This window comes from Pezoporus flaviventris, unplaced genomic scaffold (assembly GCF_033815535.1).
Source record: "Pezoporus flaviventris isolate CSIRO_AGI_PZ_B2104156 unplaced genomic scaffold, CSIRO_AGI_Pfla_v1 ptg000093l, whole genome shotgun sequence".
Taxonomy (NCBI): domain Eukaryota; kingdom Metazoa; phylum Chordata; class Aves; order Psittaciformes; family Psittacidae; genus Pezoporus; species Pezoporus flaviventris.
The window spans coordinates 4,335,264-4,360,547 of NW_026892641.1; the positions used below are offsets into that span (position 1 = coordinate 4,335,264).

The 25,284-nt window shown below is 46.7% G+C and overlaps 1 protein-coding gene and 2 long non-coding RNA genes across 3 annotated transcripts; 1 reads left to right on the forward strand and 2 right to left on the reverse strand.

Annotated features, from left to right (window-relative positions):
* Nucleotides 1-8,775: 8,775 nt before the first annotated feature.
* Nucleotides 8,776-11,772, reverse strand: LOC133281009 (uncharacterized). The gene is made up of 2 exons (XM_061476121.1): nt 11,635-11,772; nt 8,776-10,786 (listed from the first exon to the last, which is right to left on the reverse strand). Exon 2 carries the CDS (start codon nt 10,766-10,768, stop codon nt 9,497-9,499), a length of 1,272 nt encoding a protein of 423 aa, XP_061332105.1. The 5' UTR covers nt 10,769-10,786; nt 11,635-11,772; the 3' UTR covers nt 8,776-9,496.
* A 4,527-nt stretch (nt 11,773-16,299) lies between these two features.
* On the reverse strand, nt 16,300-20,657 carry LOC133280933 (uncharacterized). The gene is made up of 3 exons (XR_009747312.1): nt 20,560-20,657; nt 19,922-20,043; nt 16,300-16,455 (listed from the first exon to the last, which is right to left on the reverse strand). It is a non-coding gene; the product is annotated as an uncharacterized LOC133280933 (long non-coding RNA).
* A 1,299-nt stretch (nt 20,658-21,956) lies between these two features.
* LOC133280957 (uncharacterized) lies at nt 21,957-23,846 on the forward strand. The gene is made up of 3 exons (XR_009747320.1): nt 21,957-22,036; nt 23,035-23,152; nt 23,774-23,846. It is a non-coding gene; the product is annotated as an uncharacterized LOC133280957 (long non-coding RNA).
* The last annotated feature ends 1,438 nt before the right edge of the window (nt 23,847-25,284 follow it).

The following is a 25,284-nucleotide window of genomic DNA, read 5'->3' on the forward strand; positions in this document are numbered from 1 at the left end:
TACCTGTTACACCTCAGATCATAGGCAAGTACACGTTTCTCACCCTCAGGAACAGATCTTAGGTGCTTTTCATCTAACACAGGAGGCAGAGCTGCTGGAGACTTTGTGATGGTATTTCTGCCTCTGTCAGGAAGGGGTTTTGACTGCCTTTTGTTTCAGGACATGTCTGATTTGCACATCACGGTTAGTTTTGGCTGTCAGATCACTGCCAGATGTGGGGCCTTTAAGCCTGGGTTTCTTACATGTTGTGGAGAGAGCAGGGAGGAAGGAAGCAAGGAACAGACCTTGTTTCTGAAAGCCAGGAAGGGACAATACATACAGCGATACAGATATGGTTTGTATTGACCAAAACCTGACCTTCTTCCTAAGCTGTGTAAGCAGTTTAAACAGGTCAGGAGAAACGGACTCCTGTGATTAAGATGGTGATGATTCTTTACCACAGTGCTTCAAAAGGAAGAGAAACATCCGGAGTCCTTACAGCATAAATCCTCAAACTTTCTGGGTTTTCACTTTCTCAAGAGTATTTTCAAGCTTTCCTGCTGAATGACAGAAAACCCGATTGATAAAAGAGAAAAGCAGCGATTCTCAGCGTCAGGAGCTAAGACTTTCAGAAGCCAAACCGCTATTAGAATCCACACTGTCTGCAGGCCAGGTACGGGGGGTACAGTGCGACTTCGTGCTTGTCTGCAGTGATTTATGGTCCATTTACCAGTCAAAGAATTTGCTGCTTCTCATCTTGAGAGGGCAGCCTAGAGCCTGGGAGCGGAGCTGAGTTACAGTCACATCACTGCGCAGTTAACACCCTCTCCAATTAGGATTTACCCAAAAAGATGAGGCTGCCAAAGAGAGTTTAATGCTTACAAAGTGGAGTCACAGACGGCTTGTAGATGGGGTGCGCTACAATTGTTCTGCTGTTACAGAATGGTTTTTCCCTGTTCTAAGGGAAGGAGTTTAAAAGCATTCAAGGGCTTTCATAACTTAAGTCCTATTCATACGGGAGTCACATTTGAAGGTGTAGCCTTGTACCTTTGTTTTCAGCAGCTGGAATACAGCAAGTGTTAAAAGGCTTGCAAGGAAATCATCAGGAGACAAGCAGCTTTCATTCCAAGGGCAGTGAGATATGTAGCGTTTCACCCAAATACTTCACAAGACAAAAAGGGCAAAAACATCAGTTTTGACATTAGAGTCAGTGCAAATATCAGAAATGAGGTGGAGTCTCTCCTGAGACTCCAGAAGTCTTCTCTTCTTTAGAATTACCAAAGAAGAATCTTCCCTGTGTAACTTGAGAGGTTAACCCAGGACATCTGGAGATGAAAGCTTGGCTTGACAGAACGTGGGGCACATCTCAAACCCCCAGAAGTTTGTGCTCAAGGGAAGCATCAGAACTGTTGTAAGAGGAAGTGCTGCTACTGTCTCACTTAGCAAGGAACAGCATACACTGCAAAGCTGGGTGTAAATGAGCACAGGGCATACGAAAACCTCTTTCCCCAGATCCCTGCAGTGTTATATCTGGTGGAAGATGATTCCCTTCTGGAAGGCAGGATTACTCCGTTTTGAGAGCACAAGCTGAAGGTACATGATTCCTATTGCAGGTTGGTTTCCCAGATTTGCTAATTTGACTTAAATCCTAAATTCAAGTAGAACTGAAGTGCATGTTTGTTCACACAAACTAACCTAACAGCTCGTGATGCAGGCCAACAGATTAGCAGCTGTACAGCAATCAGACTGAACGAGGCTTGGGCTTAGGGATAATGTTTATGGAACTCTAACCTGCACCATTATTCTGCATAAGACCATTTGGGGGGAGAACTGATCCCTGTGACCATTTGTGCATCAGCCACAGGGTCATGGAATTACCTATTTTATCGTGGCAGATACTCCCAGTCTCGGGGGGAGTAAGAGCTGCTGAGTGACCCCTTTCTCCTGATGAAAAAAGCATTTAGCAAATCACAAGCGTAGACTCCAGAGACAAGCTTATTCTGCAGTGATTCTTCAGTGTGAGCAGGCAGAAACGCTCTTCTGCCAGAATCAGAGAGATCTTTGCTCTGAGTTGTCTGTGGCTGAATGTCACCTGAGACTCCTCAATGTGATTGCCATCCCTTCCATGATCCTTTGCCATGAATATATGCAAACAGACATCCACCTAATCTTTGCCTTGCCTGTCCCTCCATTTCTTCCTTTCTGGCATTTAGCTCTTCCCCAGCCTAAGAAGAATTCATGTCCCTTTCTCTCTGCTTCATCCGTGATCCTCTTCTTGAACATGCCAGTGCTTTCTGCTCTTTCTGCCACGTTGTCAACCAGCCATTGATTTTCCCAGCAACCACAAACCAGAGAGCAGATGATAACACCAACCCTTTGAAAGCACTTGGCAGTTCATTATAGCTGCTGATCTGAATATCTAAGAGAGAAGCAGTGATGCTTCTGTTGCGCTGTGTTAACATTGTCTCTTTTCCCATGACTTCCTCAGGCTCTCCTGGTATTGGTAAGGAGGAACCTGCCCACTCACTAATTGTTATAGCTGAATCCTATGAAGGGAAGGCATAATATCCACACTAAGAGCAGCAGGAGCTTTGTCTGAGGCAAGCAAACCAGGGCAGCTTGTCAGCATGATCAGCTGCTGTAGGTGCCTTTGGGATTTTGAGGATCAGTCAGAGGGAAGGAACATGCCCTGTGTTATTCAAGGGATGGGGAAGAGATATCTCCATGAACAGGGTCTCCATTCAGATTTGGTCTTAAGGGGCAATATATTAAGGAAGCCTGCTTCAAGTCAGGCTTGCAGCATGGCAGCCCTGTCTTTTGATTCCAAGGAAATCTTTTTAAGGCTACACTCTCTTTCTGATGTGATTAAGTACATAAAAGCCAGTAAAACCAATCATCCTTTAAAGAGATGCGCAGCTATCAAACCCCTCATATCCTGACTTGCCTTTAACTACAATTGTTCCCTCCTATGAACGCTGTCAGTCCATGCAGTGCGCAGGAACACAAGAGCTGGAAATGGTTTCCTTAGGGAAGAGCTGGCTCTCCTTTGCATGGTAGTTCTCCAGCTGTCTAAAACAAGTCATTATTGCACTTGGAAATCCCCAGGAGCTCCAGCAGAATCACTTGGTGTAAAACTCTGCTTGGACTGAGAGAGGGAAAGGAGCTCGGCTATGGTGTTTTCCTGGTTCCCTGCAGCACCGCATCGCTTGTAAATTGAGAGGCAGCTGCTCAGGTTTGCCAGGAAGACTCCCCTTCTTTAGGAGCTGTATAATTAGAGACCAGCAGTGGATAGGCAATGGCCTGAAATTCACTTAATGCAGCAAAACCACCCCCAGAAGTTTCTCTGCCATTGCCCCCCCTCTGAGCTGGTTTACCTCCATTCCACAAGCACAAACCACCAAGCAGGTGCCCACTAATAAAACAACATTTCCAGGTAAGAAGCGTTAAAATGCATCCATTTATTGATCCCAAGCACAACAAACTCTACTTTCCACCCAGCATTTCACCACAGTCAGTTCCAAATAGTAGTGACAGAGTTCAGGATACAGACAAGTGTAGTTAATGTGCCTGCCTTGTCTGGCAGGGAAGGCTTAGCCCTGTGCAGTCACACACAGACCACTGTGAAGTGCATAGCCCTGATCAGGGGAAACACGCATGGAAAGGAAGAGTCAGCTACATAAATACACTTTGTGCAGAGATGCGCTTTGCTCTGGAGAGAGGGAGAGGGTGCTGCCACTTGCAGAAGACAATACACCAGCTTTAAGTTCAGTACCGCTTTTCAAAGCAGGCTTTAGAGCCCATAGAGGTTTCTAGAGTACAAATACCCGTTGCATGTTAGTCCTTGCAGGATCAAGGCAGCAGATTCATCGCTTGCCTGCAAACAAGCCCTCGGTCCGCTCAGTGTTCGCCGCACCAAGTTTCATGTGCTCTTTCAGGGCTCCTCTGGATTTCCCCCATTGCTCGCTGTGATTTTACCCTGCAGAGCAGCCTGGGTTTCTGCCAGACTGCATGGGAGCTCCTCTGGTGTCTGCCCATCATCACAGTCCTCAGCCATTTCTTCAGCTTGCTCTGGTTCAAAAGCATTTTGTACCACATCTTCGGTAACAGAACCCTCTGTATCCTGTTCCCACTGCAGATCAGGTGGGGCTTTAGCAGCACAACGTACTTTTTCTTCTACTGCCTGCTCTTCTGCGGGTCTCTGCGCATTTCTGGGGCCCTCTCTCGTCTCTGCAGTCTCCAGAAGCAGCTCTGACTCCTCTGTGGTACACACAGCAGCCAGGGAGTCAGCTGCCTTCTGCACAAGCTCTTCCTTTCCAGCACAAGCATCCTCTGGAGCACACACTCCTCCAGGCTCTTGCTCCTCCCCAGGCTCAGGTTCAGCTGCAGCAGACTGCACCTTGCCTGGTCCATCTTGGACACCTGCAGACACATGGACTTCAGCTTTCACCGTGGTCTGTGTAAGAGGTGGCACCGCACGATCCCCACAGCCGAGCTGCTCATCGGGTGCACAGCTGCTACTGCAGTGCAGAACAGCTTCAGCCTTACTCTCTTCTGAGCTTCCCCAAGCAGACTGGGCTTCTCTCTTGGTCTGTTCAGTGTGCTCCTGGTGCTGCATCGCCTCCGTGCTAGGCTTGGCTTCAGGGTCCTGGGACACCTCAGCATCCTGCGTGCCTCCAGCAGTCACAGGGAGCGGGGCCTCGCTGTGTCGTGCGGGTAGAGGTGCAGCTTGCTCTCCTGTCTCCTGTTCAGCCCAAGCTGCAGCCTCGGGTGCATCCAACACCAACTTCGGAGCAGGAAGTTCAGGGCCTTTTGGAGTCCTTCCTATACGTGCTGACTGAAAATGGTTCTCCCCAGTCCATGTTGAAGCATCACAGAACACACGGGTGGTCCCGGATGTCTTTTTTCCTTTGGCCTTATGAAAAAGGACTCTTTTTGGAAACACACAGGGCCTCTTGCTCTTGCCAAAGATCCCTCCCATTGCTGGAGATGAAAGGAGCACCTCAGCTGAGTACTTTCTTCTGGAGAAACTTCTAGGAGTCGCAGACTGCCTGGAGGTGAGTGGGGAGCTCTGTTTCCTAGTGAAGAACTGGCTTCACACCTGCAAGACATGGGTATTTATTAGCCTGTATCCACCTGGGGCAATTAGCTGTCCCGTTCTCACACAGGAGTAGCTGTAAAGCATTGTCAGGGATCACAGACAGGAGCTAAACACAGGTGGAATTGCACATGCAGGGGGAAACCAGAGAGACCTTCCCTCTTTCTTTCTTAAGACATGAAGAGTCTGAGGAAGAGGGAAGAGACTACTCATCCATCAAACCAAACACTGCTGCTTGTTCTCTTTCAGTGGCTGCAGTGCCACGAGGACTGCATTATACTACAGACTTGTACAGCAAAGCCAAGTTTGTTAGGCTCCAGCCAAGGAAGTGTTCAGAGCACCAGTAGCAGATGGGAGCAGGAAGCAAGGCAGGCAGGAAAGTTACACATGAACTTAAAATTCACAAGACACAATGTGGTTCGTTCCTTAATAAGGCCATTAAAAGAAGGCTGCAAGAGGCACAAGCAAATCAGAAAGCAAAAGAGCATCCCCCAGCACAAAATGAACTCCTGAGAACCCAACAGCAGGGTCTGCCTTGAGCACTTCCACAAGTTAACAACAGAGCTACTTGCGCTCAGAAAGACCCTAAAAGTGTGCAGGAATTAAAGCCAAGACCCCAAAGCATTAAAATCAAACTATAACCTCAGACTGCACAAAACCTCACCAGCACCACCCCTCAAACCACAGCCCCTTCTTACCAGCACAACTCCACAATACCCACTGACCACCCAACACCTACAAGGCAAAGCCCCAGCTGGGTTAAATAGGAGGAGGTGGTCATGCTCAATCTCCTCCCCTGACTCCCATTGTTAATTCCAGGCTGTGAAGCTCCCTCACACTGTCTTCCCGTTTTCCCAGCCATTTCATAGCCATCAGAAGCAGCATATGGCTGTACTTGCTGAGTGCAGTTGGTACATGATTAGCTTCGCTGTGGCCACTTGGTAATAAGCATCGACTACTTAAAATAAAGCTAATGATTAATACAGTGCAGCCATGGACAAGTAAAGTGACCCCTGTTTATAGCCTGTGATGAGGCAGAACAGCAGCAGTACTTCAGGCTGGGTGTGAGCAGTCCCTGGGTTTACAAACCATTGTATCCTCCTGCATGACTTCATATTGAACAGTTGGGGGGGGGGGGGGGGGAATTATCCCACTTTCCACCTTTGTGCTGTCTTCAACTGGTTGAGTCATGCAAGTGGCTGTTTTACAGCAGATTATCTTAATGTCTGCAGCCCCAGCGGATCCCCCTCGCTTGCCATTAACAGCCATACAGTTGCTGTATTGCCCTGCTTGTGTTCACTGCCTGGCAGCCAGTTGTAACATGAAATAGGTCACCTGGGCAAAACACAAAAGCAAATATCCATTAAAGCCAAACTAATCCCAGAGCCATGAGCAGAAAGGCAGATCCTGAACACCCACTGCCAGCAACGATGGAGCCGAACAAAACCCAGAAAGATCACACTGGTTGGATGCCATAAAAGCCCCTTGAACCTACATTCTTTGATGCCAAATCTGGTTCAGGTTCCTATACTTTGCCCAGCTGCTATGATTCCCTGGATGCAGAAAACACAAAGGAGCTTTGGGTGGGGTAATTCCATGTGTGCAGCCAGTTGTGGGACTTGAACAACATCCATATCTTGCCTTTTAACATGGTCCAGCATCTTCTCTGCACTATCCCACTCACACATTTACACTGACTTTATGGCTGGGGGCTTTTATGACAGCTTTTCCAAAGCCTTTTTTGTATGCTTCCTATTGGGCTGATGCAATATAGCAGCAGTTCATCCTTGGTTTTGACTATTGGAAACCTCTCTGGAGTTCATCCTTGGTTTTGATGTGTGAGATGCACAGATGACAGCACGTACAGACTGTCACACATCAGTGGCTGAAAAACTCTGGTGCCTTTAGGGACATTGGTGCTTTGTACAACAGCGTAACTGGAAGGAAATGACACATTTGCAGCTCTCATGCAGCCTCTGCATGGGTTGATGTTATTCCTTACATCACTCAGATTGAAATATCTGAGATTCAAAGCATAACATTTCTTGCCCTTGCATCATTGTGGAAAATGAGGACATTCTAATAGCAGAGTCCAGCTTACAGCTGTTTGGACCAATACAGAAAATCTCTTGCATGGGAGACAACGCAGAAGATATCAATGTGACACACACAAGCAGGGGAGGGGAAACCCTACTGTCACAGCAATCACATCTGCTCTGCTGACTGGCTATTTCCCATCTCTCCTACTCTGACATATTTTAAAGGGCTGTTCTCAGAAAGCCATACAATTCATTTTGTGACAAATGACAAAACCACAGCCCTTACAAAGAGCTTTGCTCAGATGTCAGCTCAGGATTGTGTCGTGTGATTGAACGCTGGGCCACAGGACTGTTACAAAGCCTTTTAGATGGCATCACTGGTGATGAGGAGCATGCTGCAGTCAGCTCAGGACATCAGTCTTTGTGGTTTGGGGTTTTTATTGCACAGAGTTCAAGCTGCTCCCTCTTACTAGACCTGTCTCTTCCTGCCAGTGCACATGGCAGCTAGATGCAGTGGATGAGCTGCCATGGGGCTCCTCTCATCCATCACACAGCTGACATTACCAAGAGCGACAGAAATGTCCTCTTCAAAGAGTGAGAAGGGCTTTGCAGCACTGAGCTCTACAGCACAGTAGAGACACCAACACTTAACCCTTCCAGATGATGCATCACATGAACTTCACTGGAGAGTTTCTGCCTTCCCCTTGTTTCCACACTAAGGAACCACATGCCCCAGACTTCCAATGGTTAAGAAACATCTTCTGTAGCACAGCTGCTTTTTATAACGCTGCTTAACAAAATTAACTCACCAGCCCGTAGGCAGGCATAAATGTGATGAAGTCTGATGGCTTTTAGGTCCTCCTATCTGCCTGAAGTGATGTTTTGTTCCTGGGGTAGGCTGAGACAAAGACCAGCAGTTAGCTCATCCAGTTCCCTGCTTGGGCAGCCCTTGGCTACAAGTATTAACAGGGAGAACTGTGACTTCTGGCAGAACAGGATGGAGACAAACAAGTTTAGAAAGATAAGTTTTGAGTCAGCTTTGCACAAGGATGTTTATTTAATAGCTTCTCTCCTTTCAGGCCCCAGCATCCCATTGTTTGGTATCACAGCAGAGATAGCCCACCTAAGCAACAGTTCACTCGCTTAGAGACGCCTTTTAAGGAACAGAAACGTATTACAGGCGCCTCTTTCCTTGCAGCTTGTGGACTCATAAGTGAAGATTTGTTTGGCAAGCCTTACATACAGGAGACTTAGTCAGCCTAAATGCAGTTGGAAGAACAAAGTCAAGGTATTGAAACACTTCATCCCTTCACCAAAGCACTTTCATCCCCAGCATCATGTGGCTCCTACCTCCTCAGCTTTCAGCCTTGTGCCAGCAAATCATTCACCAGCATTATGCTTTGTCCTGTATTGTTTTTCCTCCCCCAGCATCCTTTCAAGTCCTGTTCCTCAAGCACACTGTAAGCCTGAAAGAACTCCAGTGTGCCATCCCTATGCCCCCCACATGAACACCTGGGCACCGCACTCCATGCAGTCAGTTGTTCAAAGGGGTTTTAAGGAGGAACAGTCACAGTTTCTCCTTTGGAGTGCTTAGAGAAGAGCACAGAGTGGTTCCAGCCATATTCTTTTGCCTTTAACACCCAACAATTAAAACATTCAGGATAGGGTTTTGCCATGATCTTAAAATATTTTATTGGTAGTACAAAGGTAGAAACATTAAAAGTCAGTAGATTTAAGCTGCAATACCCTGACTTCTGCATTCTGACCGAGACTGCATTTCTCACTTCTGCAGAAGTGGTACAGATTCCATTAATGCTGCCACCGTGACAAGAGCAAACCATCATTTCATCACCTCGTTTAATACTGACGACAAACCAGGGACTATGAGCTGCACACGAGGGGTATGCAGGGAGGTAGCTCAAACATGTGGTTATTTCCAGGTAGCCAAGGAAGAAACTCTTGACCTCACAGAAAAGATCTGACTGGGCTGGATTAAAGGAGCATTTGTCTTCTCCATTCCCAGACTCTTAAGAGATGGAACATCATGCCTCACTGGGGGAATGCAGTGCCCAACATCACCCCTGTGAACTCACAGCTGAAGTGAATCTCTTCTCTCCCAGTAGGGCATGATCTCCTGAAAAACAGCTGCTGGAAAGAGGAAGAACTGGAACTGCATCTCAGCTGGAATTCAGGAGAAGATACAAAACATCTACTACTATCACCTCTCTGTTTAGCAAGACTGCTCTCAGAAGTCAAAAACATCTTACAAAATCCCAATTCAACAGTTGGAGTTGCTTCCTATGGCTGAAATTCCTCAAGGCAAGTGCATCACGCTCGCCACTGAACACATGTTTGACGGCAGGCCATTCCATCTTCAGGTCTCTCAGGCTTCAACATTCTCAGCTTCTCTTTCTCCACTACTCCCAGGCTCCTCAGACAGTGAGGGGGTCACATTTAGGAAGCCAGCATCTTGCTTTACAGGTATCTGAACACAAGTTACTGGCTCTGCTGGAAGCTCTGCTTGTTGCTGTGGCTCTGCCTCTCTTGCTGCAGTTTCTGTATCACATCCCCTGTGCTCATCTTCCAGTTCATGGAAGCACAAAACCCCGCTCTGTTCCGCAGGCTGTGCGCGGCACAAGCTCTCCATCTCCTCTGCAGTTCCCATAGTAGACTGGGTCACTTGCTCTAGGAAGTCAAGCAGCTGGTTTGCTGGCTCAAGAGATGCCCCCTCTGGACACAGGGACTCCCAAGGCATTGCAGAAGCAGAGTTCATCTCAGCTGGGATTGCCAAAGCATCCGCAGTCTCCCTGGCCGCCTGCATAGGCGGGGGAGATGCTGTCTCTACCTCTACCAGAGGTGGAAGCTCAGTTCTCTCAGCTGTCTGAGGACTTACTTCAGCAAGCTTAGTCCTTTCTGGCTCCTCCACATGCTCAGCAGAAAGGTCGGTGTCAGTCTCCTCCGCCATCCGCACAGCACACGGTGGCAAGTTTCTTTCTATGAGGCTCTCTGCAGTCCCTGCAGGAGGTTTGGGCTCACAGTCTTGGCCAGTTGCCGTCTCACTTAGGATTTCTTTGAAGCTGAGGACAAAGGGGAGACTATTCCCTGGGAGAGCACTTGGGCTAACCTTACTGCCAGCCCCTGCTTGCTCATCAGGCTGCTCGCTGGCTCCAACCAGCTCAGCATCCCGAGTGGTGGGTGCAACAACCTGGAGCTCAGAAGCACCAGGAACAGGTTTAATTTTCTCTTCCCTGTTCCCCACTTGCTCTCCCTCTTTCTGGTTGCCTGCTTGGGTTAAGACTTCAGCTTCTCCTTTGCTCTCCCCATCTTCAAGGGCTACCAAGAAGCCTGTGGAGCCCCAGGCTCCCTCCCACCCCTCAGTCATTCCCATGGCATCCGCAGCAGAGGAGGGCTCCATGTTTTCCTCCACAGCATCAGCTGATGGCTGTGCATCCTGGCTCAGTGACTGCACCTCCTCAGAGTCTTGCTTAGACACTTGCAGGGCTGGTGCGGGAGGTGGTGTACCAACACACAGCGACGGTCCCCCTGAGGCCTGCAGAATTGGCTTGGTCTCACTGATCTCTTCGTTTGCTTCCTCCTGTTTCAGACATCTCCCACAAGGCACGCAGAACATCTGCCTGCTGAAGCTGCTCCCCATGTTGGCACTCAGCTCAACCTGCAAGAAAGAACAACTGGGTATCACAGCTGTCTGCCTGCAAGCAACACTGTGGGCTTGCAGGACAGGCCACCCTCTACAGAAGCAGCTGAGTATCACACACCAGGGAGCATCAGTAAGGTACAAGTAACAACACCACCACTGTACATTCTTAATTGTCACTTGTCTGCTTCTCTGTATTTGCAGAGCTAAGGCAGTTCAAAGCTTTGAACTCTGTGCTCCATCAGGGACTCCTATCAGTCACTCAGGCATGGTTACTAACTGGCAAGGTGGAAATCAACACCAAGGAGTAGCTGGTGTTAATCCTGCCGAGTAACGTAGCTCAGGTGCAGCCTATTGACAAGAGCAACTCCTTCAACTTGAAGGGGAAATGAAGTTGAAATTTCCAGTGGGAATCCCTACTAAATGACAGCAAACCCAACCAAGCAAACACCCTTTGTTAAGTAGAATTAAGAGATTTCCACTGCCCAGGCTTATTCTGCACAGAGAAAAGTAGTTCCTTCTAGTTGAAACCACATGGGCTTGTTTTACCTTCCAGGGCTGGTACAGAAAAAGTCAGTGTCAGACCATGGAACCTTCTCAACACACAAGTCCACACCAGAATGCTCAATGGAAAGTTAAACCCATGAGTGTACTTTCATTAGAAGAAGCCTCAGTTTTGAATAACGCTGCCAGCATTTGGATACTACCACAAATACAACCACTTCAGGAGCCAAAGTGAGCTAAAAACCACAGGATGATCCCAGCCTCTTCAAATTTACCCATTTTCCCAACACATTTGTTCTGGCAGCATCATTAACTTATTGAAACCAACAAACAAAAGACCTTATGTTCACATAGCTACTTACCAGCCTAGAGCAGAAAAGCACAAACAGAACACAAGAGAAAACATCCCAAGTACCTTCTAGACCTCAAGCTCAACTTAAATAGCACTGGGGGGGGGTCACACAAAATCCCTTCCCCCAATTCTTTGAGCATCAATTCCCTGAATCTTTAGTTCCCTCCCATTCTCATTCCCTTCTGTTTCAGTTACATCCTTTATTTTCCAGCTGAAGGGCTTTTATTGGCCATTTTGTGTTGTTTTTTACCAGAGGGTAAAGTAAAAGTAAAACACAGCCTCTGTTTATTGCAAATGAGTAGTCACTGCAATATAGTGTAGCAGCTTGCTGTTGTAAAGCAGTGTAATAGGCCAGAGAATGGTTTTCAGGGCGCAGGCTGTGTCAGGCACCTTGGTATTTGCCTTGGCACCATCTGCCATCCTCAAAGGGAGTCACTTCCAAAGCATTGCTGGCTTTGCCACAGTTGGGCATCCTATTAAACGCCTCTGGACTGATCCCACAGCGTTAGGAGGCTCTGAACCACTGGTACGAGGGTGATGTGTGAGACAGAAGGGCTGACTTCCCCAACAGAGCCCTGGTGTACTCGAGCCCCAGCGCCTGATGCACATTTTCCTTCTGCATGTTTGTATTTCCCAGGTGGGTCCCTGCGTGTTGTGCTTCCCCTTGTTGTGACTACAGGCAAATGGACAGTGTCTGAGGGCTTCTCTCCACCTCAGTGATCGGAAGGCTTGAAATCAGGGCTGTGGCTGCACTTTGAGTCCATGTGGAACGCTTCCCCTGCTCTAACATCTACTGCCTGCTAAGAAATAAAGACCAAATCTGTGTCTTCAGCATTAGTCATGTCCTCAGAGACGCTGCCTGAATTACACACCCTTAGTAAGCGAGGAGAGGGCACCCTTGAGGCTTTTCTAGAGCTCCTCCTCACATATAGAACTGTTCCTCACATACTTTTATGCATTTTCATAGTTCTTTGCTCAGGGAAGAACTTAACTACCCTGAGATGACCCTGACTGGGCTCCGCAAAGCTCTGGCTCAGTTCTTCCCCCCTTGTCTCTCAGGACAGCCTTTGTCTGTTACAAGTTTGGCTGAGCACAGCTCTCAGACTGTGTTCAGAGACTTCTGGGTGAGCAGGCATTCTGCCTCTTCTCATAATGCCTTTTTGCTCCCTCCGCAGGGCAAAGACACAGACGTTTCTGAAGAAGCAGGTTTGGCCAGGCCAAAGCCAGCACAGGACAGCACTGGTGATGTGCACAGTGATGGTGTAAGTGTACTCAGCACGTGAGACCCTAATCCTAAAACCAGATATATCCCACTGACACTAACCAGTTGCTAAAATAGACATAAAAGGTGGCCTTTAAAGTATGGTTTGCCCTCGATCTTGGTTCATAGGGGATGGGTAAATGAGCTTTTCCAGTGGGAAGTAAATGAGGCAGCTTCTGGCTATTTTACTGGGGTACCATCAACCTCCTTGCACATAAAACCACCAATAGCTTGGCCCTGGTCCCACATCACATTCACCAGCTATGATACAGGCTGCATGTTTGATGTGGATACCAGTTTGCATCTTGAACTAAAGAGAAAATGGAAGCAAAAAGCTTTCACAAAGTACTGGTTTAATGTCAGCTGTGCTTAACATTGAACAGTGATGCTGTAGAAATAGAACTAGAGTATGAGAAAGCTTTTCTGTTGCAGGATTGGAAAACTCCCTGTCCTTTGGGCATTGATGCACGATGAGACTTCCTTGCCTTCAAAGAGCTTGGGTTTATTCAGAGGAGATGGGGACATGGCACACGAGGAGAGCTAAAAAATGCTTGTCAAAGGAAAATGAATCGTCATCTCAATAAAGGCTAAAGCACTGAAGTTAAAACCATCTGGAACTGAGGGCAGATTCAGTTTGTGAGCAGAAGCATCCACAGGACATATACCAGTGGGTTTACGTACAGTTACACATTTAGTAACCTGGAAATAACCGGTCCTGCAGTTGCACATGCAAACACTGCTGTTCCTACAGGAGAAGCAAGGTGGGCATGGTTACAGATTTATTATAACCACTCTGTTTCCTTGTTGACTGCAGAAATCCTTTGGGACTTTACACATAGACATGTACTGTCACCACTTATTTCTGTTGCACGTGGGATGTGTTGTTTTCAATGAGTCTATCACGTTTTATGCTCCTCCATCAAGATGAAGGTTCAAGGCTCTCGCTCATCACACTGGACTACTTCTGAGTGCTGTCTTTAGTCTCAGCACAGCTTCCTCAGGCAGGGGGCATTGCCAAGGCTCCTGGCACTCATTTTCACATCTCTCTGAGCCCCCCTGCAGCAGCCCAGACTGCTGGAGTCTCCTCTTCAGCCTCCATCACAGGCTCAGCTTCACAGTTTTTGACTTCAGTGCAGTCTCAGGCTCACACAGGAGACTGCTCAGTGCACTGACCACTGCAGCAGTTACACACCTTTGATGTCTCAGAGAACAGCAAAAATCCTGCTTTATTGTGTCTGCTCCCCACACTTTCAATACCACAACAGCCACATGCCTAGATGTTGGATCAGTTACAATATCATAGTGTACTTCACATAGGAGAAATGGGTCTTTGGCTGAAGCAAAGCAGTTTCTGGTGACTAGACCAAGACTTATTTGCCCCACACAGATAAACAGGGCCCCACGAGCATCCCCATTCCCAAACCACTTCTGAAGAACCAGTTGCCTGGTTCCTTTGGGAAAGGTTCTGCTACCCGAGCCTGGATAATGCACACGTTTTGAAGTGGAACGTGGGTTTTCCCTTTGTGGGGTGAGTAACAGCTTGAGAACTCACCTACTCCAGAACTGCCCTAACATTGAATTTTGAGAGGTGCTTAATGACAGCAGTGCTTCACCAAGCATTTCCCCTTGGTTGTTATATAGCAGGTGGCACAGGAATATACACCATGCCTATCACACAGACCACCACCACCACCACAGGCAGGATATCGTGTAACGGCACTGAAAAGTGTTTACACATCTCTGTTTGGGACTTTATTTAAATCCTGTGACTTTGCTTTAGGAGTCTTGACATGTTAAAACTAAAACAAACAAGAGAAGCCTCATTTTACACGTTTCCTTACTCTTTGCATTTCCAGCACTGCAGGATACACTGACCCTGTCTGGTTAGCTTGGTTTGACAAAAGCTTAATGGCTTGACTCAGCAGGCCCCCTGAAAGCACATCTGTTCCAGCAGCATATGGAGAGATCCAGATGGATTTGACAGCCCCAAGCAGGGCCTGGTCACCTGCCAGGGGACTGCAGCTGAGTTCCTTGCCACGCAGCCAACCAGGTTGCCCACAGGCACTATGAGGAGGCTGGGTCAGCAGAGAATCATCTCCCAGCTCCCATGCCTTCTCACTCCACCTCTTCCTCCAAGTGTGCCCATGTACCCAGAATTTAGTGACCATAATCAATATTCCAGAGCTTTCAATAAGACAGAAGAAGTCCAAGAGCTTGATTAAATTGCAAACCGAGCCCCACTGCTCACCTTTGCTGTGAGATGTCTGCCTTAGGTCTTGACCTCGGTTCATTCTTTAACAGCTCCGAGATAAGATTCTGCCTTTTTCATCTCACAGAGCTCATATCAGACCCTGCTCTCACTCCTCTGTTCAAGTCCCCAGGATGTTTTCATACACATAGCTCACTTAAGACCTGACAAAGCTTGGAAGCCAGGTCTGGCTGGAGGAAGGGCAGGGGTGAAAGCAGACATCACTGTCTCTTTACACCAGTGACAATTATGGGTGACAGCGTGGTGATGAACTGGACTGAGCATGAAGAGGCTTAGCAAATAGATGAAACGCCTTTGAGATGATTTAGCAGCACATTAAGTGAAAGAAGATCTTTTTCAAGGAAGAGCCTGCTTTCAACAGAAATTAAGCTTGAGAGCATGTGGTTCAAAAGGCTTTGGAGAATGCAAGCTGCAAGCATCTTTTCAAGTTACAAAGTCAAGGCGCAGGTTTGACAGCCTCAATTAGAGAGCAAGACCTTTTCTCACCTTATTGCAGTGATTACCAAGGACTTTGTTGTTCCATCACCGCATAGATGCCACGGTAATTGCAGGAGAGCCGCATTAGCTCAGCTTTTGGACTGATCTTTTCTACCCTCATCCATTATCCAATGGGACTGCTTAGATCTCATTACAGCATCGCAGAAGAAACACTACACTGTTGTTACTGGGATGACTGAGGATGAAAACACTCCAAGTGGAGTGTCAGCCGCAGGGCTCAGGTTCCCTCAGGTCCCACACTGGTTTTCAGGACACTCAAGCTAACCCTGGCCTTCAAACCACTGAGTTCACATTAAAGCTGCAACACTGCTGAGTATCTAAGTGCCTGTAACTGAGTCTCAGTAGTACAGGGCTCGGCGCATTAAGGAACTTCACTGGTGGTCTGGAAATCTATTCATTTTAAACTCAGTCATATCTTCAGCTTTCAGCACACACGTGAGGTATTTACAGTTACAGTAACAGGAGACAGAACAGAATCAGCCCTGTTACATCACACATCTATCATCAGGAGGAAGTGGCTCAAGTCACTGGGGAGGACATCCAGTCCAGGCAGGTGACATTGGCAATGCTATTTATGAGCAACGAGACACACATGATGCAGAAGCATAAAGCATAATGCAGAAGGCCAACGTATGGCTAAGGGGAAAGCCCAGCCCGCAGCTGGACACAAAAGGCTACACAGTTGGTGTGAACCCCCTTTCTCCTCCAGAAATCAGTTCATTGAGCAGGCATGGCAAGGCAGGTGCCGAGAGACCGTTCAGTGACACCCATCATAAGCAGCTGCATCTTTCCCACTGCATGATCTGCAACAGGAACAGAGCACAGACACTGCCTGCGTGTCTCAGGCCAGCAGAGAACAGACTTGTACAGAAAATGACATCAGTTGGTTAAATCCCGAGCGTTCCTAAGAGCACTTACCAGTTCAGGGCCCCTCCTCTGTTCCAGTTCAGCAGTCAGCAGCACTTGGAAGCAGCATTGCTGGCAGATGATTCCTGTTGTTCCCAAGCCTAAACGCACAACAAGTAGGTAGGTCTCCATCTGGGAAAGCAGCTATTGCCTTCTGCATGGTGGATATAAGATACCATGGGAAAACATATACAACAGCGTGGCCATTTCATACAGTGGGGCAGAGTGGACGAACAAAATGAGCTGTCTGAGATCTGGTAAGACACTCAGAATGCTATTGCACACAACTGACTCATTTAATCCAACTGGGATCGTCTTATAATTGTTGGAGAAGCTGCCTCTGGAGAACAATTGCAAACACCCATCAAGATCATCCTCATCTAAGTGAATGATGTTGGCAGCAATACAAATCACCACCTACCAGTGCAGTTGCTAAATCTGTTAAGGGAATATACATCCTACTGCTGACAATAAAGGAAGTGCTAAATGCAGTTAGGCTTCTTTATTATTTATTTGTTTCTCCCTAATTACACTTATTTCTATACAACACTGATGGCAGTCCATCAGCATTTGTTCATTCACTAGAGCATTTCAGGATGCCAAGTCAGGCTTAAAAATAGACTCCTATGTGTTACAGAGCTCAGTTTGGGTATGATTTCTTGCACAGTATGAATGGTTATATGGATGAATTTGTCTTACAGCTCTCCAGCTTGCTCTTAAGTTTCCCAACCCATCTAAAGCTGCATCTGTAATCATGCAGTCGATTGCAACAGGCTGTTTAGTTTAGGGGATAATCTGTTTATACAGTTCAGCATGCCAGGCCAACTTCCATGTGCATGCAGGATGAGAAATGATGCATACTGACCCAAAGCTCTGTTTAGCTCCTTCTGTTTGGCTCCTTTTCATCCACAGGCTTATGGACACCAATACTCCAGTTTGAGCTCTGACCCTGGAAAGGCAAAACTCCATCTTTCAGCAAGGCAGAATCTCACAGCTGGATTAAGAACACATTAAGGCCATTTTTGGGGGTCGAGAAGAGGTTAAACTGCCTGCCCAAGATACAGCCACAACTAAGCAGCTCCACCACCGGTGTGGTCACTGTGCTGTGACCTACATTTAATTAAGAGCTGCTTCTGCAGGGACAAAGATGCTCCTGAGGTGAGGTTCCTGCCCTTTCGCTGCTGAGAGGGCAGTGGTGCTGTGTCAGAAAACAGCTTTATCCCAAATTTCAGACTCCTCTCCTCTTAGCAGCTGTCAAGTGTCAAGAAGGGCCATAAAGAAGTTGTCTCCATCAGTGAGATAGCAGCCTATGTAGTCCGTAGAAAGGACGACAAGCCTCAAGCTGGGAATAGGATACTGATGCAGTGACATTTGGAAGTAATAATTATGTATATTTCCAGATTTGGGGAATAATTCTTCTTCCAGGCTAAGAAGAGCCCTAGTCAAGTTCCCAAGTTTCAAAGACAAGGCAATACACAAGCTCTCCTCTGCGATGAGGCTGAAATCCCTTCTATTATCTTACCACTCATTTCAGGGCTGGAGAGTCAGACTCAGCATATGATGGCTAAGACCTGTACAACTCCATGAATTACACTTCCCAGAACATCCCACTTGCCTGGATCCATCTCCTGCCTCTCCAAGGGCTGCTGTTCCTCTGTTAACTGCCACTTTGCAACCACAGGAGCAGGATATTTTAAGGTAACTACTGCAGATGCATTTACATTGCTTGATTTCAGATTGATGGACCTATATTCCAATCCATTTAAAAACTCCAACCAGCTGTCACTTCAAATTAACCCAATCAAAAAGTTGATAAAAATCCTAATGCTGCCAAGAAAACATCTTGTGCCTTCTATCTTCCGTAATGATTACTACTAATTCAGAAAGCCCATTTTCCCCTCACTTAGAGTGATTACCTACATGGTAAATACCATTCTACCAAGTTGTAGAGCTTAGAGAGCAAGGAGCTAAGTGATAGACCCTTAAATGTGGTTGTCACTCAGTTGCTGCAGAGCCTGCACCCTCAGAACTCAGGTACATTGAGACCCAACATGGTGATAGGAATCACTACCTGATCAAGCAGCTTCTAGCAAGCTGAAGAGCCCAGCAGCCTTCTAGTATTGTCCCATCCCTCCAACATGTTTACCTTGCCAGATTGTTGCTTCTTCTAAATTTGGTCTAACACAGGTTAGTCAAAACAAGCGCATCTCTTCACAGCAGCACTGAATTCGACAGCCACTGGTTTCATGATCAAGTGGTTGTATCCTTCATATGCTTAACTCAAGTCAGAACAAGAAGAAAAATCAAGAGCTCAGACTCCTATATTCTTGTATATGGTGCTCCTGGGTAGCTAGGCTGTGACCAAGCCTTTGCTGCTTGTGATTTATGATGGGGGAATATTCCTTACTGGATGAGCACATGCTCAATGTATTCTTGGGAAACTACTGAACCACTGTGTTCCAATGTCAAATGGTAATAAACCCAAAGAGGAATCCTAAAATCCCCGTGATGGACATAAATGCACTCTGTGCTCCAGCAGCAGTAACACATCCAGCAGAAACCCCACAGCGTCCTACTATTGAGCTCTAAAATGTAACTGAGTTTAGGACTGCAGTGCTTGAATGCATGAAATCAAGCTGGAGGCATTGCCATTTCTGTCAGGCTAGAGCCTACCAGCGCCTGCTCACTCCTGCTGAAGTGTCACAACTTGCTTTAGTACAAGAGATGATACACATGATTTACACCAGAGCCAGGGTGGCACTTGCCCTATGAAAGCTGCAGTGAGTTCTCTGGAGAGCTGCACATCCAACCAGTATCACCTTGATAACGGGCAACCACCACTTGCAGCAATAGAAACATCTTCTCAGGTAGCCCCTAAAGTGATAGGGGATTACATGAACTGACAGTGCTTTATTTTGCTTTTCCCCAACTACAGTTATTACCATCCAGTACAAAATGCAAGGCAATTCATGAATGATTGATGGCTCTAGTAAGCTTTACAGAGCAAAACACCCAACTGAATTATGCCAGTGATTTTAAAAGAAAGACCAAAGAGAATGCCTACAAATACAGTGATCCCTCTGAGTCACTAACATTGGAAATCATTCCATAGCCTGCAGAGTCCCAGATCCTAATGAAAAATAGGAGTTATTCAGCACAAACACATCTATCACTGACTCTGTTGCAGAATTGCTCCTGTGTCATGCCCAGAGATGACAGTTCTTGTTCATAAGCAGCATCTGAAAATGATCCTGCAGGAAGAGCCTCTCAGCAGGAAGAGCAGCGGGGAACAGAGAGAAGTATGAAGCAATTAGGCAGGACTGTGTATATGCACCATAACACACAGCTTTGGATTCCACGTACCTGGAAGTGACAGCTTCAGGGAAGGAGGCTGAGGAAGCGGCTGCTCTTCTCAGCGCTGTCACAACGAAGGAAGTTCATTGCATCTCTTTGAAGCCATTCATTCACTGTTCAGAACAAAACCGCTGCAGCAGAGGTGGAAACAGGCATGATACAGAAGATTCTGCTATCAGGTAGAAAACACTCTTGTGATAAGAAAGGTTGGGCTGTACTCGCCCAGAATCAAGACTTGAAGTTAACAAAATAAGCTAAGCTGACAGTCTTCAAGCAATAGGAAGTTCGCGATCTACTCCAACCAGGCCAGAATGGTACCAACGGTTCTATTTTGGTGCAGTAAAATCAGCCATGCTTTTTACAAGAGGCAAAACCAACAGTAAAGCTGCATGTTGTCACGCAGAAGAGGGACATAGGATCTTTGCAGATAAAAGAAACGTTACAGAGTATGCAGAAGCGGCTGCAGCAAGAAAGGAGACACCAAGGAAGACAGATTGCACAGAGGGGGTAATAACAACCACTTGTCAAAGGATTGGGAAGCACAAACGGTGCTGAGGGAAGAGAGGAAAGAGCCAGCTCGCTGTTCTAGATAATATTAAAGGTAGAGGAAGAACAGAGGGAGGGAAGCACAGCTAGTGAACAGGGACCTGCACTGTGAATGGCCTCCCGAGGACAGCACCGCTATCTCGGACTTTCAGTTGCCAACTTTCACATCCTTCTGATGCTTCACCCACTTCATCTGCTGCTATTGAAACTGAATCTGAAGAAAGAGATTAAAACTCTAATGGGGAATGCATTGGTGAAAGGACCACTAGAAACAGTCGGATGGGAGGAGCCCAGAAACACAAAGGCTCCCAATTAACTGAGCACAAGAGTAATTGCCAGAACAAAGGCACAAAGGAGCCCGGATGCCTTTCCCCTTCTCTAGCAAACCAAATGAAAGCTGGCTTAGGAGAAATAATGACACAACTGCCAAGCCCCTCTGGGAAGGAGAGTTGGTAGGGTGAATAGCGCTTCAAAAGGTAAAATGAAAGGGCTGTCATTCCCAGAGCAGAGAAAAACTGGCTTTGAGGTCAGTGTGGAAACAAGGGGAGAATATGGTGACAAAGCTTTTAAAGCTAACTGATCAGTTATCATCGAACACCAAGCTCGCCTTTCCATCTCACATTGTTTGCAGGAAAGAGCTTCTTTCCGCTTAACTAATCTACAGACACTGAGCATCAAACGTGGTAGGTCACTGTGAGCTCCGGCCTCAGTTCAGGATGGGTTCAGAGGCAGCACAGGGCGCCCAGTTACACAGCACTGCTCGAACAACACAGTGGCTTGACTGAAACAGCTCTAAACGAATGGTTGAAGTCTCCTGCAGTGACTGGTTAGTGAAGACATCCCCAGACACCTCAGAAAGCCCTGGAATGCCTCTTCCCCGTATTTTTCAGCTTTTCTAACTGAAAGCATCCCATTCCAACTCAAGAAAGCAGAGCTTTGCAGGCACCATTTAAAGCAACAGACACATACTTAGCTGCTAATTCAACGACTCCTCACCTGTAACTGCCCTTTAAAGAACAAGCACTTCATGTAGTTTATACACAGTTGTTAAAGAGATTGTTCTGAGCAGCAGCTGCGTGCGGCTAAGCTCTGTTTTGTGTGATGAGGGGCAGCATCAACCAGCAGCTGGTATGGAAGGGACCGGATCTGTGTGTGCAGTTAAGAAGTTGTCTTTTTTTTTGTTGGAAACTCATTATTTTAGTGCATGGGGGGGTTGCAAGCCTTAGTTGGACTTTTAAGAGTTTTACTGCTTGCTTGAGGCATCTGGGGTAGTGTGAGGGGGTAAAAGCTTCTACTGAAGTAGTTCTGAGCTGGTAGGATTGGCTGTGATGAGCTGGCTTGCCCTATAGAGGAGAGGATCTGCAAAACAGGAGAGTGTCTTGGAAGTAAGAATGTATTGATTTGATAGCGATATTTGCTGGTAGTTCTGTGGGTGGTGTGTATCTTTGTGCGGGTGTCTCTGCCTTGCTGAGCTCTCTAACGTGTCTGCTTTTGTTTCAGATGGAAGTAGGGCTCCTCTTTGTGAAAAAGGGAGGTCTGGGTTGTTTGAAGACTGGACAGGGTCAAGTGAGCAAGCAGGTAGGCAGACAGATGGCTCATAGAAATGTGTCCTGTGGCTGTGGAGTGATGCTAAGAATGAGCAGTTTGAAGTCAGGCAGGAGAGTGGAAGACAGGAGGCTCTTCTTGTCCAGGAGAGAAAACAAGTTCCCTGTTGCTGGTTAAGTTGTACTGGGCAAAAGTCAGTATATTCAGTTTAAGTGTAAGCATGAGAGCACTGTTCAAGGATTGGAAGCTCAAGTGTGACTAACCTTAGCTGAGGCATGAAGTGAAGATACTAAAACTGGTAAATGCCAAGATATGGCTGGTGAAAAAGTATGTTCCAAGTGTTATTAGAGACAGCTCTGCTCAGACCTTGAGCCTTGCAGTTCTGTGAACTCAATGTGCCTGCTGAATTCTAGCTTTAGCTTCCACCTGTGTGCAGGGTGAGGAGTAAAAGGTGCAAGGTGCTTGATTTTAGCTCTTCAACTTACAGGTTTATGGAGTCCCTGTGTGAAACTGCTGATGAAGTGGACTTGCCGTGTGTGTTCTTAACACAGATAGGCCTGGAACGGAGATCAAAGGTTTTGCCATGACAGTAACTCTTCCTCTTCTTCATGTGAGCCATAATTGAGGCTTATTTGGTGAAATGAGTTTAAAGACTCTTTTGTTCTGATTTGCAAACATACATTGAAATAAATCCTGTGTACCTGTCAGGAACTTAATCCTTCCCTAAGCCACAAGTATTTGTGCTAAGCAACCAGCCTATGTGCAGATAAAGCGTTATGCAGTGTAAGCAGTTACTCTGCTGGAGAAGGGGAGACTGACATCTCAAAAATGGACTTTAGATTGAATTACCATATGCTAAAGCCAGCCATAGATCAGGGTGCAAAATCAATACAGCTTGTAGGACAAAAAGCCAGTACTGACGTGCAGTTCTAGCCAGCCAGGAAAATCAAATTTCACCTCAAAGAAGAGTTGCTTGTGCATAAATAGGCAAATGTATAGAAATCTGTGAAATACTGCCTGGTTTTTATGAGGTAGAAACTACTCCAAGTGGAAAGCATCCTGTCATCTAGAAGGGACTGCAAAGTGCACTAAAATAACAGGCTTGGATAGATGAAGCTCTTGTGTAACTGAGAGAGCACTTTGTGCCAAGTAAGTGAGCTCTGTGCTGATTTGTGCCCCCTCTTTTGCAGCTTTCACCGCAGGCTGTGAGGTTGCTTTGGCTGTTGGTCAGAAATGATACCCTGCAGCTTCCAGATCACCTTTCTGCAGATGTAAACTGTGCACTGACTGCTCTGCTCCCCAGAAATACAGTGAAATTACCCCGCTTCCTGTCAGAAGGGGTTTGGGTTGGAGCAGTGACTAAGAACAGGATTCCCGACAAGCCACAGGTGAAAGGTTTTGCCCATGGTACATTGCTGCTCTGGTTCTTGGGCCTATTTATATTTACTTAAAAGCAACTTGCCATGCATGCAGCTCCGTTTTCAGTCTTAGTCTGCTCCAGTGTGGGCAATGTGACAGAGCTCCTTTCCTTAGGACTCGGGAGGCTGAGTTTGGTGGAGTCACTCTTCCCTCTCAATCCTTGCTTCTTTCTTGTGAGCACTGAGCTGAGTGTTCCATGTAAATCTAGTGAAAAACCAGTGAGACTCTTCTTATTTCTAACTCCCTTGACTCTCCCTATTGTCCATAGAAGTTATAAGTTGGGAAGCTTCCAAACGCTTGGCTTAACAATGTATTCTGTGTGGGTGACAAGCTTATGCCCTTGCTTTTCAGTTTCCAGTTTGAATACAGATTAGTCACTTGTGCAGAGCCTTTAATGAAGTCCTGGTCCTGTAGGGAATTTGGGAGGCATGCTGCATGCTATTTCTGCTACCTCTGCTGGAACTGCAACAAAGATGTCAGGGTCTTTGTGGAGGTCCATAGAGGAGGCTGAAATGGCTGGTGGAAGGACCTTTTCCTTTAGGCTGCTTTCTTGCAGAGAGGGAGTTTGGGATTTGTCACAAATGGAGATCCTGTTGCATCTCTGCAGCCTTTTCTGGGATGGAGAAACCTTGTCTTAATTCATGCTCCTTGTTCTTTGTGCTTGCAGAGACAAGGACCGGTGTGCCAAGGAAGCTTGCAAGCCTGAGTGCTAGGGAGGTTGGAACTCTTTTGTAGGTCGTGACAACTGCTTCCTTGCCGTTAGTAGCTGTAATTATGACTACAATGGCAGGTAAGTAACAGCCCCTAGGTTAAGGCTCAGCTATAGGAATCGAGTAAAACATGAGAAATACCTATAGAAGCCTCCAAATAAGACTCCAGAGGGAATCTTCAGTTTCTTTCTTGGCCTTTCAGAAGCCCCTTAGGAAGCAGAATTTAGGTACTTGATTTTAGGAGCCAGATTTTGATTTTTGTAGCCCTTTAAGCAATAATCAAAGGGTGCTCATGTTGCAGAACAGCAGCTGCGGATGGAACCGTTGAGATGAATGTTGTGTGCAAGTGTGGCACTTACTGACAGGTTTTAATTGCCTTTTGAAGGACAGTAAAGGTGGGGACCTGCATTTTCTCCTTCAGGGCACTTCATGAATAAATGCACATAACTCTCGAGGCTCTATACCTTAAGCAGCCACAGCTTCAGTAAATGCATTGTATACTTTGTTCATCTGTGAATAGTAATTGAGTCCTGGACTGCATTTGTAGTGCTGAGAGTAATACAACTACCATGATGTATAATAATGCTTAAGAGCTCCAGGGAGGCTCATTTACATGATAGTGAGGGAAATGGTCTTGCCAGGAATAAGAATTAAGAGGCTGGTATTGTGTGAATTATAAAGTGGGTTTCAGGTGGGGAAGGGTATATGGGAAAAGGGTGACTAATGGCATTGAAAATCGTTGTTAGGAAGATGGGTTGGCTTTTATTTCCCCTTTGACTGACTTGGAATAAGGGGGGATCTATTCCTCTATAGTCTTTGGAGAGCTGGGTGTTGCTTCTGGCTCTGCAAATCCCGACCATCGAGTCCTACTGAAGGGAAGTGTAACTCCAGTGGGAAATGCAGGCTGTTTGCAAGGCTCCCTGTGGTCACATGAAACTGTAAAACTCCAGGATCTTCTCCTGCAGAACCTGCCCTCACCCGGCTTTCACCTGCTGAAAGATGAGTTCAGTCACTGCTGGCCAGAGTTGGAGGGGCTTCATTAGTGGCATAGTCCTTCGGGTGGCAGTGTTGCCTCTTCTGTACTGGGGTGCAAACCCTTTCTAGGGACCCTTTGTGTCCTGTTTGAGTTCTAAACGCTCTGTGAACTCTTTT

What these genes read in the sequence shown, in the direction of transcription:
- LOC133281009 (XM_061476121.1), bottom strand. Translation starts at nt 10,768, where the DNA reads ATGGGGAGCAGCTTCAGCAGGCAGATGTTCTGCGTGCCTTGTGGGAGA.